Raw genomic sequence first — 23,594 nt, 5'->3', positions numbered from 1 at the left:
GTGCACATGGATCTGTTTTCTGAATGGAGGGTAAAGATTGGTGGGGCTGGGAAGGTTTGTGGCCACTCTTAAGGCTTTAGACTTCAAACTGTGCTGGTAATGTGCCCTTCTGGAGGCTGCTGAGTGTGGAACTGACCTGGTAGAAGTGAGTGTCGTTTTCCATCAGTCCGATACACAGAAAGCAGGCGTACTATTTGGTAACTCGTTGGATTGAAACATGAGGACCGAAAATCGGGCAGTGGCTGCATGAAGGGAAAGGACATGGCAATGTGAAAAACTTCAGTAGAGGAAATGACACGTTTCCTTATTCTGTGACCCAGGCATTGGAGATCCTTTTTGAACTTGACTGTCTCCATTAAGCCATGCATTATCTAGGATTGGTTTTAACGAGGGCTAGTTCAGATGCTTTGGTGTGGGGACGGTGGGAAGAAAGTATGAAAAGTAAAGGAATCAAAGGGAAGTAGGAAGGGAGATGTAAGAAAAGAAAAGAAACAAACCGTAGAGTAGCCTGGTTTCTGTTCACAGCCACCATCCCTAGTGATTGCTGTGCTCTGAGCCATTGTCCTTACTCTCTGTATAAATTATGAATTACTATTGGACTAAATGAATAAATGTTTACTCTGTTGTTTGAATGTATTGTTAGTAATGTTAATATGCAAAGGAGATTGGACATTGTTTATCAAATTTTCATTTCTCTGAAATGATTGTTTCTACTTTGAGTTCTCGCCTGACATTTAATCAAGGGAACAGTTTACCTTAGAGTCATTTTACTAATTCAACTTATTAGTAACTGGAATTGAGAGACTGTTGTCCAAGTTTTCATCTCATAGGTTTTAAAGTTAGTTTTATATGTTTCAACTCTATGATATTGAATACGTGTACATAAATAAAAGACCTTCTATTTGTGAGAATCTTTTTGCTTTATTTTATCTTGCCATCAGTTCATTTGAGTTCTTAAAGATAATCTTGCTTACTAAAGGACTTAATTTGTTTTGAATAACAAATCAGAGAAAAACCTTCTCTGTGCATTTCAATAATTTTGTGAGATAAGGTTATTTTTCATGAAGATGAACAGTAACTGTAGAAATAGGAATAGGAGATACGTATTTTTATGAGGTGAAAAATAAAAGAATAATAGTTTGGGAGGGCTTGAGGTCCTCCCTTTTAGCTGCCTGCTTCCAAACAGAAGGAAAACCAGACTGATAACCAGTCACTACTTGGAGGCACCACCCTAATGTGATTATTGTGTCCCTGAAACTGCGTCTCTAATGACCTGGGTGGGAAGATTTGCTGAAGGTCTGCAAGCTCTGCTTTGATGGCACAGTCTGCTCTCACCAGATCCATGACAAGAAGACTCAGTCAGTCTGTTTCTCATACTTGACAAGCTTGTAACCATCTCTTCTGTGTCACTGTCTGCTGGTATTTCTAGAAGTTCACCTGATGAATGCTATGTAAGGAAGCATCTTTCCTTTATTTTAAAATATCAGTAGGCGTACACTCTAAGGAACAGTGGACTCTCACCCTACTTACGTACAAATGTGTTGCTCCGCTTTAATAATAATCTGTTCTTAGGCTGTGTCACCTGCACTACGCTCATCAAAAATGCCTACGGTTGGGACAGAAGACCGCCCTCTTGGGAAGGATGGAAGAGCTGCTGTTCCTTACCCACCAAGTAAGAAAAGGAAACTGAGCTTCAGCTCAGTGCCTATAATTTACATATTATGTTTTCATACTCAGTGGTGCCTTGTCTGAGATTCCCCTCCTTCCCCTCCCCCCATTTTAACAGAATACTGGCGGTGAATTAAAACTTGTATAAATTGGTGTTCCTAAGGTGGCAGGCAGCTAAGAGACCCATTTAAATTTGAATTCCTTTTCCTTTTGTTTTCAAATTAACTTCTGTGGTTTAAAATGTGAAAAAACATGTTTTAGGTTTATTTTTGCAATAGCCCTTTCCTAGTAGGATAAATGCTGCATAGTGGTTTTCAGAGCAATATTCCACTGCAAGAGCTTGTGTAAAATGTTTCAGTTTTCATAAATTTAATTCACACAAGGATAATGAATGTTTGTTTTCTGTGGTCCTTTTTCCAACAGATACTGAAGTTTTTGTGTTTCCTTAAGAGATCAACTAGTTTTATTATGTATGTGGACAAAAAGAGAAACTTGCTTTTCTCTACTTATTCTTTACCCTAAGAAACATTCTACAAGAGAAAAGAAAGTCAGGATAGCTTATATGGATACTCTGAAGCTGAAACAATTCCATTGCAAATCATTCTTTAATATCTTCTCATTAATTCAGCTGGTAATGAGAACAAATTGAGGGGAAAAACCACCATGTCATAGGGCTGAGTCAAAAAGTTTTATGAACCTATAAATGTAGTGCTGATTTACTCAAATGTAGAAGTGTGAAGTATACAGAGATTGGATTTTGACAGCTTTAGTGGATCCATAGCTTTTTAAAATATGCAAAGCTTTCTCAAGCATGACATGTATGAAAATGAATGATGATAGCCAGCCAGTTGCTGTAGTTTTTTTTTAATTAAACATTTTTCTTTTTTTATTACTCTGCACTGCAGAATTTTACAAACATGAAACTCACAGATTAAAAGAAACATGATTAAAGTAGATTCATCTGGAATAGGGCAGATGAATGAATTTTTCCCTTGTATTTATTAAACCAGTTACTCCTGCTTTTTTTTGACATTAAGTGATATGTAGCAATGTTAAATGTTAAAATGTCTGATAATTTGTCCAAGATTATTTACTCACAAACCATCCTGCTAGTGGGTGTCATTACCCAGTAAAGTATATGGTGTACTCTCTCTTCTTTCTCTCATTTTTATTCCAAAAGAAATTGTTTCAAAAAGAAGCTACTCAGAATTTTATGATAAAGTACAGGTTATAAAAATTAATGAATTTGAAATATAGCAAAAATATTGGCATGAGGAAAATACAGATAAACCAAGGTCAAGAGGATCTTATTAATGTCTCAAAGTATGTGTGTGTAAGTGTGTTGGGGGGACACATACATAGTATTTCCTCCCAAGACATGGCAATGAAAATAGCATGTCAAGAAACTATCATCTCTGCAGTAGCTTACTGTACATGGAAATGGGAGACATATAATATGTAATGTCTAGAATAACACCATCCAACAGAAGTGCAGGGCTTCCCTGGTGGCGCAGTGGTTGAGAGTCCGCCTGCCGATGCAGGGGACACGGGTTTGTGCCCCGGTCTGGGAAGATCCCACATGCCGCGGAGCGGCTGGGCCCGTGAGCCATGGCCGCTGAGCCTGGGCGTCCGGAGCCTGTGCCCCGCAACGGGAGAGGCCACAACAGTGAGAGGCCTGCATACCGGAAAAAAAAAAAAAAAAAAAAACCCACAACAGAAGTGCAAGGTAAGCCACAAAGGAGGGCCACATAAGTAATTTTAAATTTTCTAATAGTTACATTAAAAAAGTAAAAAGAATCATGTGAAATTAATTTAAATAATATATTTTAACTCAGTGTATCCAAAACATTGTCATTTTTATATGTAGTCAGCATAAAAATATTGAGATGTTTTACATTCCATTTTTGTACTAACTGTTTGGAATCTGGGGTATATTTTATACATGCAGCTCATCTCAGGTTGGATGGGGCCCATTTTGAATGCTCTGTAGCCATGTGGCTAGTGGATACTGTGTTGGACACCATAGATACATAATTATTCATTTGTGTATATAATAATGAAAGAAAGCGACACACAGTATCAGTGAGGTTTAGTTTAGTATCAAGTCTGTGTTAAGATAGTATTGTGTTATATTAATTAAAACAAGTGTTTTTCTTAGGTTTTATTGTTAACCAGTCACTTATGAATTTTTGTCTTTGAAAGCATGTCAATTTTGAAGTATGGGTCTTTGAGGAGGCAAAATGAAAGAGTTGGACATTTTATTCTACAAGAACACTTACTGGGCTTCCCTGGTGGCGAAGTGGTTGAGAGTCCACCTGCCAATGCAGGGGACACGGGTTCGTGCCCTGGTCTGGGAGGATCCCACATGCCGCGGAGCGGCTGGGTCCGTGAGCCATGGCTGCTGAGCCTGCGCGTCCGGAGCCTGTGCTCCACAATGGGAGAGGCCACAACAGTGAGAGGCCCGTGTACCACAAAAAACAAACAAAAACACTATTTGTGAGGGACTCTGCTAGGTGCTCTGGGCTGGGAAGAATACTGAGAAATTAGTGATGATGCTTTTGTTGGAGGGCTTCTGTCTTGTGCATAAATACTTGATGTTCAGAATAGGAGATGGTTGGTGTCCTTAATGGTGAGCTCCTGCTGAAGGGCAGCGATTCTTGAGAATAGGTGGGTATAAGTAAGTGGAGCATTGTGGGGAAGACATGTCAACTCCAGTCCATCCTGGTAGCTGTTCCCCACACTCACTTTAGTCATTTTATGGGAAGAAAATTGAACAGGCAAGCCATGTATTTCTACTTTGGAGGACCAGAATGTTTCTCTGGGTTTCTATTTTCTTTCTGCCTTACCCACTTTGAGTCCAGTTCCCTGTTTTTCATCTCAAAACTTAGGGTGATTTCTTTTCAGAAATTCATTCCCTGTGACTGAACAGCATTTCCATCTTTTTCTAATCAAACCAAAATTGGGAGGAAGGACTAATTATTGCTGACTCTCATCACTTTATGAGTGTTTAGATGTACCTATAGCAAAGTGTTTACTTCAGTGCATACTTTATCTCATTTAATGTGCAAAAAAAAAATGAGGGAAATATTATTCTCATTTTGTAGATGAGGAAATTGAAGCTAGAGAGGTTAAGAGTCTTCCTGAAGAATATCTGATAATAAGAATGGTGAAGACCACTTTTTAACGTGAATCTCTGGCAGGTGGAATCTCATTTCATCCATGCTTTTTGTGTATGTTCTCTTTTACCTTTGACAAAAATTATCAAGGTGGCTGAGGCTTTGAAAACTGAGATACATAACTGTGTTAGGTAACATCAAAGAAGTTGAGTAGCCCTGAATGGAAAATGTGTTTATTACATTTCTTAGGGAAGATTTAAAAAATTTAATAAAATAATTTGAGGACAAAATTTTGTACCACAGCCCAAATACTTAATAAATTAAGGAAAGGCTGTGTTGAAGTTCACTGTCATTTTAACTCAAAGTGAATTTATATAGTTTCATATTTTCCAAATACTTTGTTAATTAAGATTTGTCATGTAATATGAGTTTGAAGATTTTATGAAGCAGACTTGTGGTTTAAAATACTCCACTTACAAATTAATTTTATATTAAAATTGACCAGGAGCTGCTCTTTGGCTTGGGAAAAGGTATAGGGACTAGAAGTTAAAGATGATGAATGTATTTCAACTTTATATTTTGAATGTACTTCAACTTTATATTAAAGTCTTCAGCCTTGTTTTAAAAAAAATGTGTTGATCTGGTTGGTGCTACATCTGAAGAGCTGTTTTTCAGCCCCAGAACTTATCAATTATATAATCTGTCCAATGGTTCTATGATAGTTTCTGGCTTGGCTTGTATCCCTAATTCTGTGAATTGTTGTATGTTCTTAAGGGTAAAATACTGTCACAGCAAGGTGACTTGAAGATCAACTTGGGGGTTGTAGGTTTTCTTCTTCTTTTCTGTCTTTTAAAAATTTTTTTCCTTAGCAGCAGCAGGTACCATTTTGTCTAATGAAATCTCATACAGAATTGTATTGTAGAAAATAAATAGAAGTGCAGCTTCTCTTAATGGAAGTGAAAGTTTAGATCTGAAACCCTGCCTGTTGGCCTTGTTCTCCCCTTGTTGGCCCCTGAGGCCAAGAGCGGGTAAATTATTCAGGATTATATAATTGTTTAACTAGGAAACATGGTAAAAATCGTCTAATGCAGAGGTTCTCACCTTTCCTCTGCTCCATATCATGGAGGCTTTCCCTTCCCCCCATAAACAAAGGAAAGAAAGCAAGCCTAATGAGAATCACACATCTAGTCAAGCCTTCCCTTTTAGATGATGGAACTGAGGCCCTGAGGGAGGAAGTGACCAGACCACAGCAGCGCTGTGCTGGGAGCACGTGGGTTGGGGAACCCAGCCCACTGCAGCTTCTCTGTACAGCTCTACCTTAGACTCTAGCTCAGGTCAGAGCATGGTACAGCTATTCTTTATTAATTTCTGATTCAGAGCTGTAAGTCATATTAAGATCTGTTCAGTGGTTACTGTTTACCTGTTTAAATATTGAAGTTGCTAGAAAGAGCAATGTAATTGGAAATTGGGACACCAGATATGATTCCAAATCACTGATTTGAACTTGTGGCTCCAAATGTGTAAATAAATTTGCTGTACAGGACACCCCCTAGTGGCCAAATTTCACAACCGCAACTTGCATTTCATTGCATACACTCCTACTTAAGAATCAGTCCCTTAATGAGACACTATTAGTGATGATGGTTAACCCAATGTGTATAACAATGATTTTTTTTAAAGGTTGAGAATCACTGATCTAAGTATTTCTTAAAAGGTACTTTTTTTCCCAGCTGATTTTCAATAAATTGTCTTTTGGTTCTAGATAGGATTATTAACCCTGACTATGAAGTTTCATCTCCTTAGATTTTTCAGGGAATCAGTTGTTGGAAGAAAAAATGTATGTTATGTAGACTTTGTTCACATAATTAATGTGAAGCCAAATCATAAAGCATCAAGAGGATAGTGATAAAGTTGCAGCAAAGGATAATTTCCTGCTGATGGCCTTCTTCTTAGATACTTCCATTATTAATAGTCTATTATGTAACTGATATGACCATTCAGTCAGCATTATTTCTGATGCCAACTAGAGGGCCTGGCTATGAACTAGGTTGTTTTCTTTTTTTTAGAAGTCAGGCCTGTTACAAATTTTTTTTTCTTATTTTTTATCTTTATTTTTTTAGCAGTTGCAGACCTGCAAAGGATGTTCCCCACCCCTCCTTCTTTGGAACAGCACCCTGCATTTTCTCCTGTGATGAATTATAAAGATGGAATCAGTTCAGAGACAGTGACAGCATTAGGCATGATGGAGAGCCCTATGGTCAGTATGGTTTCAACACAGCTTACTGAATTCAAAGTGGAAGTGGAAGACGGGTTAGGAAGTCCCAAGCCAGAGGAAATAAAGGTAATTGCCAATATATTAGTTATACAAAGACAGGGTGGTTTGAAAGCAGATTTTTATACAACTTCTTTAAAATAGTATTGTCTGTATGCCATGTATACATAAGTTCCTAAGAGTTCTCTGAATTAGGTCATGAGGTAATTATAGTGTTTTGATTAAGTTAAAATTTTGGCTTTAGCATTTTTCTGTTGATCAGATAAAAGAGAAGTATTGAATTATAGTGATTTTTTTGCTATTATGGTGTATCCTAAAGTTGTTTACCAGCATTATCACCAGCCCCACTTTGTTGTCACAGGACTTTTCATATGTGCACAAAGTTCCAACTTTACAACCTTTTGTGGGATCCTCCATGTTTGCTCCACTGAAAATGTTGCCGAGCCAATGCCTGCTACCTCTGAAGATTCCTGATGCCTGTCTGTTTCGGCCTTCGTGGGCAATCCCTCCTAAAATTGAACAACTGCCCATGCCACCTGCAGCCACTTTCATTAGAGATGGCTACAAGTATGTGCTGGGATTGTGTCGAGTTATCTGCTGTATTTAATATGATTTTTTAAAACATCTTTACTGAAGTATAATTGCTTTACAATGGTGTGTTAGTTTCTGCTTTATAACAAAGTGAATCAGCTATACATATACATATATCCCCATATCTCCACCCTGTTGCGTCTCCCTCCCACCCTCCCTATCCCACCCCTCTAGGTGGTCTCAAAGCACCTAGCTGATCTCCCTGTGCTATGCGGCTGCTTCCCACTAGCTATCTGTTTTACATTTGGTAGTGTATATGTGTCCATGCCTCTCTGTCACTTCGTCCCAGCTTACCCTTCCCCCTCCCCGTGACCTCAAGTCCATTCTCTATGTCTGTGTCTTTATTCCTGTCCTGCCCCTAGGTTCTTCACAACCTTTTTTTTTTTTTAGATTCCATATATATGTGTTAGCATACAGCATTTGTTTTTCGCTTTCTGACTTCCTTCACTCTATGACAGACTCTAGGTCCATCCACCTCACTGCAAATAACTCAATTTCGTTTCTTTTTATGCCTGAGTAATATTCCATTGTATATATGTGCCACACCTTCTTTTTTGTTTGTTTTTTTGTTTTGTTTTAATAGTTCTATAGTGATCTTCTTTTTTGAAGTATTTATTTATTTATTTATTTTTAACATCTTATCCTTGCGCAGGGGCCATGCTAATCTTCTCTGTATCGTTCCAACTTTAGTATATGTGCTGCCGAAGCGAGCACTGTGCCACATCTTCTTTATCCATTCAGCTGTCGATGGACACTTAGGTTGCTTCCTGATTTTTATCTTAACTAAATATTTACTTTAAATGATCACAGCATTTCATTTGAAACTTTCCTTTATTGGCCATTCATGTTTTTGTGCATATTATTTTCTGTTGAAAATATATGTTGAAAATTTTCTAAACTGAATTTCATATACATGGAAAAATTAAGGTTATTTGTATAGAGAGCCATGATGTTCATGGTCATTCAATGTGAAATCAGTGTCTATCACAGAATCAAGCATTAGTTAGAGTGGGTAATATTTTTAGGGTGACGGTGGTAAGTACTTTGTTTTATATAATTTGATGATTTCAAATGTGTTTACTTAAGGCACTTTAAAATGAAGTATTCACATGATAATTTCTCTGTTACTGACACCATGTCATGTAAGAAAGCAGCAACAGAATGGTGCTATGATACGGGGGAAGGAAAAGGAAGTGTTTATTGTAGCTTGGACATGTTTCATACTGTCGCCAAAAAAGTTCTTACTGCAACAGTGTAGAATCAGTTTCCCCTTTGAGTGATAATTTCTTAATAAAATAATTTAAATTCCATAAAATAAAAGGCCACAAACTCAAATTTCTGTCAGGACCAGGTAAGCAATATGTGGATGAAATGGACTGGGCAAAGCAGAAGACTTGGCACTACTGATGCTCGGCATCATTGGGAGAGGCAGTGGGAGCGAGCAGGGTCAATGATGAACTGTTGAGAGTACACCCCTTTTAAAGGGACTTTTTTTTTTTTTTTTTTTTGCTATTTAAATACAGGGAATTGGAGACCTGGAATTAAATGTGTCAATGTATTTCCGTTTTAAAAATGTTGACAGTTGCGAATTCCCTGGTGGTCCAGTGGTTAGGATTCGGTGCTTTCTTTCACTGCCTAGGGCACAGGTTCAATCCCTGGTCAGGAAACTAAGATCCTGCAAGCCATGCAGCAAGGCACAACCCCCCCCCCCACCCCCCAGGCAAAAAAAAAAAGAAAAAGTGTTGACAGTTAATCCAGAGTTACATTCTAGGAGCTAAGAAAAATTTATGATCTAGGTCCAGTCTGTGGGCTACTTCTTTGTGACCTCATATAAATATCATCTTGATGAAATCAAGTTTAATTTTATAAACAGGCTTTATGCTTGTGTATATAAAGTCTGTATGGGAATGAAAAAGTGTGGCAGAGAAGTGGTTTAAAAGAACCTTAGAGTTGGGGAAGTACAGCTATAGGGCTGTACAGTCATAGGGCTCAGATTCCTGCCTTTTTTGTTCAGTCTCTGTATGGCCTTAAATGATCATTTTACTGGTTCTTCCCTTCTTTAAAATGGGGTTATCTTGCCCTACTTCCCACATAAGATTTTTTCTGAGAACTCTGAGTATTTCCACAACCACCAGCAGTGTGAAAGCATGTGTTCAAAGCACCCTGGATGGGAGGGTCTGGCTAGTTCTCTGCTGCTGGTCTCCAGTTGTGCCCTAGCTTATTTAATCTGAGACTGGTCCAGCACAGCTAGAGCGACTAGTACCCCAGGAGTTAGCAGGCCATTTGCAAGTAGTGCAACAGCTTCCGAACCCATTCCACAGCTTAATCTCTTACACACACAAGCTTCTCAAACAGTGACATGCAACCCATTGCTGTTTGATGGTTTCAGTAACAAACAATTTAGATCATTGTTTAGATCTATCAGATCTATCATTTGCCACCCCAAAGATTCTTGGTATTCTAAACTGGTGCTGTTAATAGAACTGTCTCTGATGAAATAAGTGTTTGTATCTGCACCTTCCAGTGCGGCATCCACTACCCTTACGTTGTAGCTGTGCACCATTTGAAGTGTGGCTAGTTGAGATCAAGACTGAATTTTTATTTAAGTTGATTTAAATTCATCACATGGGGGTAGTGACTACCTCACTTACTGGACAGGACAGTTCTAGGCTATGGGAAATCCTCCTGCTGTGGTGTCCATCGCCCTGGACCCCCGCTTTATCACAGAGCACACCAGCACTCACTTGATGGCTGTCATACTTGCTGTGAGCTAACTTTTCTCCCTCGTTTTCACTGTTGCGTATGCAGCATCTAGCATGGGTTTGGTACCCAATTCATTTTTATTGAATGGGAAAAGTCAGGTTACTGTACAAGATAAACCATTTTTACTGCCTCGGGAGGAATTTAATTATTTCGGTTTTCAGTTAATCGTCATAGTTCCTTTTGTGATCTGAACTGCATAATAATTTGGGGGTTTTGTTGAACAGAAAAATTTGAAAGGAGTCCAATTAGACTCATATTACTTATTATTTTGGTCTCTGAGATAGCAGTGATTGCTGATCGAGGTTTCTGGGTCATTTGTTATCTGTATAAAAGATACCACTGGGCCTCAGATTTAACATTTCGTTGCAGTGACTGATTTGGATTTTCGGGTTGATAAGTTAGGCACAGCTGATTAAAAGTCATAAGAAAATGATTTGAAGAGCCATTACTCTATGACATTCTTCTTTCAAATTATAAGTGAATGAATGCGTACTTTATTGGAGGGATATTTAGTTTAAGCAGAGTATTAACAGATCTCAGAAGAATTTTAAGTATTTAAAAAATCTATTTCTTTTGATACCTTCTAACTGGAAAGAATAATCCTGCGCTGTTTTACATGTACATCTAAGAATACATATCAAGAAAATTTTATTACAATAATAAGATAGCAGAACATTGCAGACACTGTTTTGTTTTCCATGTGGCTATTCCAAAAAGAAGTCGCTGCTTATGAGAAAATAGGTAGCACAGTGTGATCAGTCTCTGGGAGCTAAAAATAATTGTGCTATATAATGCATGACATATTGAAAAATAAAAAAATGAACGAATTGCCTACCACCCTACAGAAATCTGTTAGAAGTTTGGAAACTGTGATGCAATATCTATACTTCTGGGCAGCTACTTAACTAATACTAAGTCCTTTTAGCAGCATGTGTAGTATTTGTATTAATTGTAATATAGTACTGGCCAGTGGGTTTCTTCCTAAAATAGAATTCCCTCATGGTCACTCATTACTATAAAAATGCTAGCCTAGATAGGACTACATTTTGGAAATTAGAAAAATGTTAAATTTTCATGAGCATTTGATTATAACTACTTTAGAATCATATGTAGATTATAGCCTCAGAGAACAAGTACACTGGCAGAATTTCAATTTCAAAAAATGACAAAAATGTAATTGCAAATTAGATGGAAATTTCATCCTATGGTCTTCTAGCTACTTTGGCATCTGAGCTCAAGTGTTAAAGTTCTATTTAGTAGTTATAGATTTTCAAAACTACATTGCCCAAATCCAGCATCATGTTTTCTTGTAAAAGTAGTTACAGTTCCCTCAAAAGATTAAGATGAGGCTTAATAGAAAACTGAATAAACCAAATGACAACGTGCATAAATAGGAAATGCACAGGCCAGGTTGGGGTGATTATGTGTGTATTCCAGCACCTGTGACCGGCCTCCCGTTCTCACTTGGTGCTGTCTCTTTGTTGCAGTAATGTGCCTAGTGTCGGGAGCCTAGCAGATCCAGATTATCTGAACACACCACAGATGAACACCCCGGTGACGCTGAACAGCGCTGCCCCAGCCAGCAACAGTGGAGCAGGAGTTTTGCCATCTCCAGCAACACCTCGCTTCTCTGTCCCCACACCACGAACCCCCAGGACCCCAAGAACTCCCAGAGGAGGGGGCACTGCCAGTGGTCAAGGGTCTGTTAAATATGACAGCACCGATCAGGGGTCACCAGCCTCTACCCCCTCTACCACACGGCCTCTTAATTCTGTGGAGCCCGCCACCATGCAGCCAATTCCTGAAGCTCACAGTCTCTATGTGACTCTGATTCTTTCTGATTCCGTGATGAATATCTTTAAAGACAGAAACTTTGACAGCTGTTGCATCTGTGCCTGCAACATGAACATCAAAGGGGCGGATGTTGGGCTTTACATCCCCGATTCTTCCAATGAGGACCAGTACCGCTGTACCTGTGGGTTTAGTGCGATCATGAATCGCAAACTTGGTTACAATTCGGGACTCTTCCTGGAAGATGAGTTGGATATTTTTGGGAAGAATTCTGATATTGGTCAGGCTGCCGAAAGGCGCTTAATGATGTGTCAGACCACCTTCCTTCCGCAGATGGAAGGAGCCAGAAAATCCCAGGAGCCACCGATAAGCCTTCTCCTCCTCCTGCAGAATCAACACACACAACCTTTTGCTTCACTGAGTTTCCTGGACTACATTTCCTGTAACAATCGCCAAACTCTTCCCTGTGTGAGCTGGAGTTACGACCGGGTGCAAGCAGATAATAATGATTACTGGACGGAATGCTTTAATGCCTTGGAGCAGGGTCGGCAGTATGTGGATAATCCCACAGGTGGCAAAGTGGATGAAGCTCTGGTGAGAAGTGCCACTGTGCACTCTTGGCCTCATAGCAATGGTAGGTTTCCCAGAATACAAATTTGCTTTGAAAATTGTCTTGGTGTGATGATAACTTGCAAACTTTCTTTACTTTGTTATATATGACAAAATTTTAAATTTCATTTATTAAAAAATAGACATAACTAAAGTGAGAGCTATCTTGATATCACCCTAAAGTTAAGAACGGGGAGATGTTTTATATTGAAACACATTTAGAGAAGAGTAATTATTTTGTGGAAAAAAAGTTGTCTAGATTATACAAACTGATAATTTGCATACCCTTTCATGTTTAAGTCTTCTTTTTAGTTTAAGTTTATGCATTCTTCTGGGTCAAGTTTCCATGATACTTCTTCCAGGAAGCCTTCTATCCATTTACCAGAGTATTTTCTCTTTCCTCTGATTTCCCAGCATTTTGTGTCTCTGGTAACAATGATCACATTTTACTTTGCATTGTGGTTACTGGGGCACGTCACTGTCTTAAAAACTCCAGTTGATAGGGCTTCCCTGGTGGCGCGGTGGTTGAGAGTCCTCCTGCCGATGCAGGGGACACGGGTTTGTGCCCCAGTCCGGGAGGATCCCACATGCCGCAGAGTGGCTGGGCCCGTGAGCTGTGGCCGCTGAGCCTGCGCGTCCGGAGCCTGTGCTCCGCAACGGGAGAGGCCACAACAGTGAGAGGCCCGCGTACCAGGGGAAAAAAAAAAACAAAAAAACTCCAGTTGATAAACGTCTTTAGAGTTGGGCTCTAAGAGTGCTGAGCAGCAGCCTTGCTGTTCCCTTTCCTTATTGATTCACTATCTATGCTATAATGTGTCCTGAAGGGATAAAATGGTGAATGAAAGGGACAAGGTACCTGCCCTCAGGGACTTTCTAATCTATTTTGGAAAATGGATAAGCCTTCTCCTCCATCCTCCAATTAAATAATACGCTTATTTATTTAATTATTCGAATCAAATAAATAAATAAGCATATTATTACAAACCATTATAAGTGTTGAAATCACGGTATGTCAGGGGACACTTCCTTGAAGAAGCAGTAACATTTGAGATCCCAACGATGAGTACAGGCTAACTGGGTGACGAGGGAGGGGGCGGGGAGCCCTGTCCCAGGCAGAGGAGGGGCGAGTGCAATGGCCCAGCGTTATGTAGAGCGTGGGGCCTTCAGAGAACTCAGAGAAGCCTAGAGACCAGCAGCGCTAGCTTGTCAAGAGCCTTTTGAGACATGCTGGGCACTGGGTCTTCATCCGAAGAGTCTTAAGTCAATGATGGGTTTTACGAAGAGACATTGACATCAGATTTGTATAGTTAGGAAAAAATGTACTCTCTAAGGTAGGCTGTGGATTAGAAAATGGCGAGAATGGATTTGAGGAGACTGAGAAGTTCCTGCAGTAGATGAAATAAGAAACAGTAGCTTGGCTTAGTGTCTTAGCAAAGGAGATGGAAAAGAAGTGGAAACATTCAAGAGATGTTTGGGAAGTATTATTGCAGGACTTGGAAATGGGTTGGATTTGGGGGATCAGGGACAGTGAGATATTAAGGAAGACACCCAGGTTTGTGACATGTATACTTGGACGGACAGTGGTGTCGTTCAAAGACAAGTGTACTGGGAGCTTCCCTGGTGACACATTGGTTAAGAATCTGCCTGCCAATGCAGGGGACACTGGTTCGATCCCTGGTCCGGGAAGATCCCACATGCCGTGGAGCAACTAGGCCCATGCGCCACAACTGCTGAGCCTGTGCTCTAGAGCCCGCGAGCCTAGAGCCTGTGCCCCGCAACAAGAGAAGCCACCACAATGAGAAGCCCGCGCACCGCACCGAAGGGTAGACCCTGCCTGCCACAGCTAGAGAAAGCCCGCACACAGCAACAAAGACCCAACACAGCCAAAAATAAATAAAATCATTTTAAAAAGATGAGTGTACTGGAGGAATATCAGGTCTGGGGAGAAAGGTCATAAATTGAGTTTTGGAAGTTTTAAAGATTTCTCTTGAGATATCCAGGTAGAGGTGTCAAGTAGACACTTGGGACTTCATGACCTGGAGCTCAGGGGAAAGGGAGTATATGGCACGTAGATGATAACCCAAGTCGGGAGCTCGGAGGAGGAGGAGAGCTCACTGGGGAGGAGGACTGTATGGAAAGAGAGGAGGGCCTGGGACAGAGCTTTACTGAGTTCTGCCATGTAACCAAGTTTCATGAACGAGAGCGTGGTCAACAGGCATTCAGATTCAGCCAGGCTTTTAAGCTAAGGATTAAACCAGTCTTTTGACCATGGTAAGAGCTGTTTCTGTAGACAGGGGGGAGCAGAGGCCGAGCTGGAGGAGTCTGTGTGAAAGAAACATGGACCCTGCTTCAGAATAGTCGTCAGTCTTGCAGGGGAGAAGGTTATATAAGCAAGGAGACTTCTTGGAGGTGGAGACTCCTGAGGAAGTATTTCAAGGGTCATACTCATTTTTATAACTGCTTAGGTTTAAGTAGAGTACCTTATACTTAGCAGGCCTTCAATTTCCGCTGCATAAATTTATGAATTAAACTCTTTCCCCTAAAGAATTGTGGGTGATTATCTTAGGTGGTTTCTTTTACTAGACAGTGGCCTTCAGGTAGAAAAACAGTCTGTGTGGGTGGATCAGTAGTGGCATCTTTGGACATGAAGAACAGCACATTTTTTTGTAGGCGAGATGTGGGTTCCAAATTCAGATGCTTGAAACTACCAGGCAGATGATGTAAATGAATGATGTGCAGATCCAGGTCTGCAAAAGTCAGCGACCTAAATCGTGTCGTTTCGCAATGTACTTTCTATTTTGTATGCACAGAAATAGAGTTCACAAAGAATTACTTCTACTTTTATTTTTCTCTAACCTGTGGTTCTCTTGGTGTGTCATTTTCCTACTTCTGATAGAGCCATGGATACAAGAGATACTTTACTTTTTCCTTTCCTATAAGAAGAAAAGAAGCACAGGCTTGAAGATCAAGGTGATAAATGCTGCTTCAGTCTCAGGCCAGCTGGGGTGGGGGGAGGCACGGGGGAGCGTCAAGAACTGTCTGAAGGGGACAGCTACTCCTTGGCTCCAAGTGGTGGTCATCCAGGAATATGATGGCCTCAGCCCCAGGGCTGTCAGGCAGTTTTCCAGTTTTTCAAGAGAAGCTGGAAATCCAGATTTGCATATGAAATTTCCTGAGAAATTCGTTCCAGATTGAAAAACAAAAACTCTGTGCCATCAAGTTGCAGCCTGTGTTTGATGTGGGGACACATCTAAAAACGTCTTAAGACCCCTTTAGCACCCTGTGTTTCAGATTTAGTTGGTAAATAAACCACAGATTTCCATCCATGCCACTTTCCTAATCAGCTAGAAAAGCAAGAGGAATGAAAGGTCTTTAGGAACCCAGCTGTGCAGATTCATAGCTGACCATCTCCAGCTTAAGTGGTTCTTCCTTCAGATCTTTTTGAGAATTTGACGAGCATTATGGACCTTCTCCCTTGGGGTAAAATACACCTATGCTCATGCATGCATATGCAGTTTGGGGTGGAGTTTCAGAGGTTTTTCAAATTCTAGGTTAAGAAACCCTCTTTCAGGAAGAACATGTTCTGAAACCATGAATCTCCTACCTTCCTCTCTGTACAGATGAATTTCAGGCCTGTCATTGCCTCTGCCCTGTTTTCATGTGCCTCTGCCTGTGTAGAAGGTCATCTTTCTCTTTATGCATTTTGTATTTTGTGAAAATATTTTCATTAAGAGCAGTTTTTAAAGTTTTTAAAAGCTTCAAGTTCCTTTTTCCCACTCATCATATAATCAAAACATGGATTTTTGTAAATAAAAGTAATTAAGAAACTAAAAGTAAGAAACAATAATTAAGAAATTTTTGCCGCTCTCTTTTCTTAAGAACAACCTTGGAAACAAGTCTGTATGATTTTAAAAGTCAGGCCTATCTACCTTTCCACTTTTAGGCAGTCCTGTAGTTAACCTCTTTTATATAGAGTAAACTATTTTCCCTTTTATTATTTCCAGTAATAAATAATAAACTATCTTCTACTTTAGAAGATTGTCTTTCCTCTTGACTCCTAAGTCGGGTATTTTAGAATCTACTGTAAGTGGACCCTGCTGCCAGTGATGTCTCTGTCGTGGAGTATAACTGAGGTCCACAATGATGGCAAGAAGAGGAGTGTGCCAGCCCCCCTTTATGATTCCCCTTCCTTTTCATTTCATTTCTCTTCCAGTGCTGGACATCAGCATGCTCTCCTCCCAAGATGTGGTCCGTATGCTGTTGTCCCTGCAGCCCTTTCTCCAAGACGCCATCCAGAAGAAGCGCACGGGCAGGACCTGGGAGAATATCCAGCACGTGCAGGGACCACTCACCTGGCAGCAGTTCCACAAAATGGCAGGACGGGGAACCTACGGTAGAATCCTTCCCCTGTTTAAATTCCTTCAGATTTTTGTTCTATGAAAAGCAGCTTTAGTTACTGTCAAGTTCTTCCCTCACTGACAAAATAGAACCTTTTTCCTCCTGACTATTAAGTTTTATAATCTGCCTGTTTTCCAGTAGTCAGTTTTGGAGATAATTTTTCTAAATGTCTTTGGCCTAATCAAGGTCAGTGGGGCAGATAATCCCTAAATAGACCATTTGTTAGGGTCTCCTTATCTTCCTGGTCCTCACTGCATTTTCATCTGGATGAACTTCTGAACTAGTTCTGTCAGCTTCTTCATAGTCAGGATTATAGTGCGTTTCTTAAAGGAAACGACATAGTGCTGTTCGGAAAACTAACTTTAACCTGCTCTAGTCTGCTCTCTGATCCTACTGAAACTTTATAAGCATGTTCTGACTCATTTAATTAAGGTTCTTCATCAGGGGCCATTTAATAAGAGGATTTGAAGAGTACTTTTAAGAGTATCATGTCAACCTACAATAAAATTTCTGATGCCAGAAATAAGACTAATGCACCAGAGAATTCTCAGTTGTCGAGGTTGTGGGAAACAGACCCTGAAGCACTTTCCTAAACTGCAATCTTGTTTTAGGTTCTGAAGAATCTCCTGAGCCGTTGCCCATCCCCACTCTGCTGGTAGGCTATGACAAGGACTTCCTCACCATCTCGCCATTCTCCTTGCCATTTTGGGAGAGGCTGTTGTTGGACCCATACGGGGGCCACCGTGATGTTGCCTATATTGTGGTGTGTCCAGAAAATGAGGCCTTGCTCGAAGGAGCCAAAACTTTTTTCAGGGACTTGAGCGCTGTATATGAGGTGAGAAGGATATGAAAGATGAAAATTGTTTGTATGATATGAGTCCTCAGGTTGTTTCTAGTTGTGACTAAATTTTAAAGAAAAAATATTTTCAAAGTAGGACTCAAAGAAAATTTTCACATAGTTGGAGGATGAAGAAAAGGATTACACTGGCCAGTTTTTCAAGGAGTACATTGCTTTCCCATGTTAGCTTTTATATTTTATTAGATTTAAAGATTTTCCTCTACCAGCCTTACCACCCATCTTAAAGTCCCGTCAGCTGTTTTTTCCCCACTTATGGGCTCAAGTTTAAAAGTATTACTCACCAGGGGATAGTGGTTGTTCAGAAGATGAGCTTTATGAAAAGAAAGCACATCTACTCTTGGGGTGGGCGGGGGCGGGGGGGGGGAATTCCTGAAAACAGTATAAAAATGTTTAGCTTGAAAATTTCTGAATCATAATAAGTTTAATGACTCATGTCCCTGTTTTATTTAACACTCCATTCATCTTAATACTAAAATTTTGGTACAGATTAATAATGTGATAACCATAGTAATATAAAAGCCACTTAGATAATTTTATATATTTAGTACATAAATGCTTGTTACTTTTGAAAAATTAGAATCATGTCTGTCTTTGAAGAGTTAGTGCCACATTTCTTCTGCTAAAGTACATAGACATAAGGTTTTTGTACCTTATACTTCTGTTATCTTTATATTTGACAAGAATAAATGAAATTAGTATTTATAAAGTATTTAGAGCTGCGACAGGCATATTATAAGCATTACAAAAGTGTTTGCTAAATAAGATGCCAAGTTGAATTTCAAAAATACTCCATAACGGAACATTCACTATCTATAAGTGTATGAGTACACATGAAATAGTAAACTTATGTGTTGCTACCAAGAAGTGAGAAGATGCTAAAGTATGAGATAATGGCATCAATTAAGCCACTGAAGGAAATCCTTGGTTACAGTAATTTCTAAATAGTGCCTGGTTCATGATGCCTAATAATATTAAATCATAATTACCCTAACACAGAAAACTTGTCTAAGCAATCTTAAAGCCCAGCCTTTCTTTTGAGTGACGCTTTCAACATAAGTTCCAAAACATAAAAGGACTGCCAGATCATTTTAGGATTGCTCTTTTGGCAGTAATGCGTACCTGCTTCAGAAGAGTGTACACTAGAGAATTTTTAGGGGCTTGGTAAGCCTCCTGTTCATCAACTCTAGTGAGGGCTAATGATATGGACTCTTCTGCTGGTGAACAGGTAGCTAGGTAGCTTACTTTGTGCAGGCATATTAATTCTCTGCCATAAGCACCCACTTAATGTCCTGCACGTCAGTAACAGAATCTCATTGTGCTAAAACAACTATTTACTTTTAAAAAGTGATCAGCATATCCACTGTTTCCGTGGCCTTTGCTATTGGTGATCTCCAAATGTCTGTAACAATGTAACAGATGGCCCATAAAATTTTAATGTTATCTTATGGGAGAACATCATAAGTCGGGATTACTTAAGAGGTTTTAGTGGACATATGTCTCAGTCAGCCTAAGTAGGCAGGAATCTGGTTAATTCTTTATTTGACCATTAGCAATCAGGTAGTGCTCAGCAATCTTCCCTTGTGCTGGAGGAAGTGGTTGGGGTGAAGAAACATTCATGAGAGACAGAGAACAGTTTCAGGTACATTATAATTACCAGAAGGGACCAGCATATAATGTTGGTTTGGTTGCGTGTGGTAACGCTAAAAGACAAAGGAAAATGCTTCCATGTGTATGGTCAAGGATCTCCGTGGTAACGATGTGTACTGAACGAAGGAGTGGTTCCTGTTGTAAACGGTGATCTGGTTTGTGCCGTCAGATGTGTAGGCTTGGACAGCACAAGCCTATCTGCAAAGTGCTGCGCGATGGGATCATGCGCGTGGGGAAGACCGTGGCGCAGAAGCTGGCGGAAGAGCTTGTGAGCGAGTGGTTTAACCAGCCGTGGGGCAGCGAGGAGAGTGACAATCATTCCAGACTCAAACTTTATGCGCAAGTTTGCCGCCATCACCTAGGTAAATGGGGATGTATTTGGCAAAGTAGAATTTGAGAAATAGCAGATCATTCCCCCTGCTCCCTATTAGACATGCCACATTATACTTCTTTCGTCTTGGGAAATGTTAGTGTTCCATTACTGTATTTATTTAGGTCTAATTTTTGCATTCTAAGTAGTTAAATGCTAATTTTTATGTGCATGTATATTCTTTAAAAGCTATTTACAGTAGCCTAAGGAAGTCATATCTAATTTACTCCACATTTCGAAAATGTAGCAGCATGACTTGGTATTAACTGCTTTATTTTAATCCAGATTCCCAAGAGAATCTTAGATGCTTACAAAGCCTTACGCACATAGGAGCATAATATACCATGATGGCTGTAGAATATACGGCCTCTCCGTTTTCAGTGAATGCGTATGGAATCAGTCTGAAAGGCAAATGTTACAAATGATTGATTTTCTCCTCTCCCCCCCCCCAAATAAGGCTCTTCCCCAGAATTTATAATAAGTAACTCCATGTTTATTTCCATGTTTACAGAACCTACAAGCTTATGTTCAGTGGTAGAGATAGCATTTTGGGTGTCATAGAGTAATGCAACCTGGAAGCATAATTTTTTTAAAGTGACTGTTCTAAATATCTGCTTCAGCCAGACACTGCAGAATATTCCTAAAGTCACCTCTCTGCGTGTACACTTTCAGCACCTTATCTAGCCACTCTGCAGCTCGACAGCAGCCTGTTGATACCACCTAAGTACCAGACCCCACCAGCAGCAGCACAGGGACAAGCTACACCTGGGAATGCGGGGCCTTTAGCTTCAAATCCAGGATCGGCAGCCCCCTCAGCTGGCAGTGCATTTAATCCCACCTCCAATGGCAGTTCTGTGAACCTGGCAGCAAGTAGCTCCGCATCTGGTTCCTCTGTGCCACCAGCCTCGACATCTGCCTCTGCTCCCATTATTAACCAGATAAGCACTACCTCTTCTTCAGGATTCAGTGGTAGTGTCGGAGCGCAGAACCCCAGCGCTGGGGCCAGCTCTGCAGAGAGAACACAAGGGAACATAGGCTGTGGTGGAGACACTGAGCCTGGGCAGAGCTCCTCTCAGCCCTCACAGGATGGACAGGAAAGGTACGGTACTCTGACCAAGACGAGTGGCTTCAGCTCGGACCCCTTGTCTACTCTTCCTCTGCACCCCCAGCCCCCTCGACTTCATGAGTCTCTAAACCTTGTAAAGGGTGGTATTTCTCTTCTTCCCTCCAGAGAGTAACAACTGTCAGTCTGTAGTTCAGTGATAAGAAATTTGAGAACTCCTTATAAACTTATTATTATATTACTAGTATAATGGTAATATATACTTACTAATTAATATACTTAATGTAATTAATATTACCGTTAATACTCTTATTATATGAACATAATATATGGATAATAGTAAGCTCTTACTATTAACGTAACAGCATTATAAAACATCTTTGTAGAATGAAGCCACGGTGTGGTGGGGGGGAGTTAAAAAAAGAGATCTCATTTTAGAGGAGCATGTTGTTGTTTTCCATCCATCTGGATGCTAACTGATTTGCTTTGCCTTCATTTTGGTACATATTAATGTTGCATTTAATCTGTAATCATTGTCCCCGAGTCAGTGTGCTCTGGAATTGATTTATTTTGTATAATTTATATTTATGTTGTGCATCTCATAAGTGACTCTCTCTGCAGTGTTACAGAAAGGGAGAGGATAGGAATTCCCACAGAGCCTGACTCTGCAGACAGCCAAGCCTACCCTCCAGCTGTTGTCATTTACATGGTGGACCCCTTCACTTATACCGCAGAGGAAGACTCCACTTCTGGAAATTTTTGGCTGTTGAGTTTGATGCGCTGCTACACAGAAATGCTGGATAATTTACCTGAGCATATGAGAAATTCTTTCATTCTCCAGGTAACTATTTGCAAGTTTATTTTTTACATTGTTTTTGTTTTTATGAAAGTAAACAGGTTCATGATTTTTTTAAAAATTGTATGTATTAGAAAAAAGTATTCTTAATTCTCCCTTTTAGATTCAGCCATTATTAGCATTTTGGTGTTTTTCTAGCCTTTTTTCTGTGTTTGTTTACACAATTGAGATCATACTTTTCACATAATTTTTAGTCTTTTTGTACTTGAAGTTATTCATGGATATTTTTCCACCTTATTTAAAATTCTCACCAAGCAGCATATTTTTTATAGACTGCATATTTTCCATGTGCAATTGTTTCTCTACAGTTAGATATAATTACTTTTTTTTTTTTTTTTTTAACCTTTTCACTGTTACAAATACAACTATAAGGCGGTCCAGTGTTTGGGACTCTGTGCCTCCAATTCCGGGGCCTGGGTTCAATCCCTGGTCGGAGAGCTAAGGTCCCACAAGCTGCACAGCATGACCAATAAATAAATAAGTAAATGAATGAATGAATGAATTAATTAATAAAGCCATAATAAACATCTTCAGGTGTAACCTGTCTTTCACATTTCAAGTCATTTCTTAAAGTGGATTCTTTGATAAAGATACTGATAACTAATGCCAGGTTCCTCTCCCAAAATGTTACAGTTATTTACATTTCTTTCAGGAGTGAAGGAGCGTGCTCATTTTCAGTGCACCCTTGCCAGCTTTATAGCGTAATAATTTTTAAAAATTTATAATTTAATAGGTGAAAAATGATGTCTTGGGTGTTTGGAATCTTGTTTTTCTGTCACTTTAACTCAAGCCATATTATAGAATTAAAAGATTGAAATTAAAGCTACCAGTATAGTTTGTTGATAGTTTTTCATTGATTTGAAGTTTGTGCCTCAGATGACTAGACAATAATTCCAAAGATGCCATGCATACTATGCGTATAACCTTACAAAAGTGAGAAATATATTTAAAAGCAAGTTTTTAAATTTAGGGGCATGGCAACAATAAATTGATAATTTATCTCTAAAATGGGAACAGGGTAATTTCTAAGTGACAGTGTAACTTGACCAGCAGAGTGACACCTCCTCTTAAATTGCTGGTATATTTGGAATATAGGACTTTATGTCACTGAAAGGAATTAAGATTGAATTATACGATGTTTGGCATTTCTGTACTTTAAAACTAAAGTTGCCTCCCCCATTCAAGTAAAGAATTCATACCATTTCATTTTCGAACTGCCTTGTTAGCATATTAGATCTCTATTTCTAGTTTTATTTGTATTTGTAGATTGTGCCTTGCCAGTACATGCTGCAGACAATGAAGGATGAACAAGTTTTCTACATTCAATACTTGAAGTCCATGGCATTTTCAGTGTACTGCCAGTGCAGGCGACCTCTGCCTACACAGATCCACATTAAATCCCTCACAGGATTTGGGCCTGCCGCCAGCATTGAGATGACTCTCAAGAACCCAGAGGTAGGTAGCAGCAACAGGGCAGAAATTTGCAAAAAGACTACTTTTATGCTAAAGATGCAAACCAGGAGAGTTGCTTGCTTGGTTGGTCTTCTACCTTTATTATAAGCGTGGTAGGTTTCTTTAATCCTTAAGTTGA

At 39.7% G+C, this 23,594-nt stretch overlaps 1 protein-coding gene and 1 non-coding gene across 3 annotated transcripts in view; one reads left to right on the top strand and one right to left on the bottom strand.

The window, feature by feature from the left end:
* The window catches only part of MED13L (mediator complex subunit 13L), a 307,721-nt gene that overhangs the window by 265,076 nt on the left and 19,051 nt on the right, over positions 1-23,594 (top strand). Inside the window, exons 14-23 of one of the 2 annotated variants that reach the window (XM_032602718.1) lie at positions 1,573-1,672; positions 6,908-7,125; positions 7,418-7,623; positions 11,898-12,835; positions 17,024-17,203; positions 17,820-18,043; positions 19,884-20,076; positions 20,757-21,183; positions 21,769-21,988; positions 23,270-23,458. In XM_032602718.1, the coding sequence (XP_032458609.1) occupies positions 1,573-1,672; positions 6,908-7,125; positions 7,418-7,623; positions 11,898-12,835; positions 17,024-17,203; positions 17,820-18,043; positions 19,884-20,076; positions 20,757-21,183; positions 21,769-21,988; positions 23,270-23,458 (2,895 nt within the window). Of the gene's footprint in view, positions 1-1,572; positions 1,673-6,904; positions 7,126-7,417; positions 7,624-11,897; positions 12,836-17,023; positions 17,204-17,819; positions 18,044-19,883; positions 20,077-20,756; positions 21,184-21,768; positions 21,989-23,269; positions 23,459-23,594 lie in introns of both variants that reach the window. The other variant, XM_032602716.1, reaches the window with a different exon arrangement.
* LOC116739387 lies at positions 8,254-8,361 on the bottom strand. Its single transcript, XR_004345564.1, has one exon. It is a non-coding gene; the product is annotated as a U6 spliceosomal RNA (small nuclear RNA).

Source organism: Phocoena sinus, chromosome 14 (assembly GCF_008692025.1).
Source record: "Phocoena sinus isolate mPhoSin1 chromosome 14, mPhoSin1.pri, whole genome shotgun sequence".
Lineage (NCBI taxonomy): Eukaryota > Metazoa > Chordata > Mammalia > Artiodactyla > Phocoenidae > Phocoena > Phocoena sinus.
Note: the sequence above shows the minus strand (reverse complement) of the source record. Positions and strands in the feature narration are given on the sequence as shown.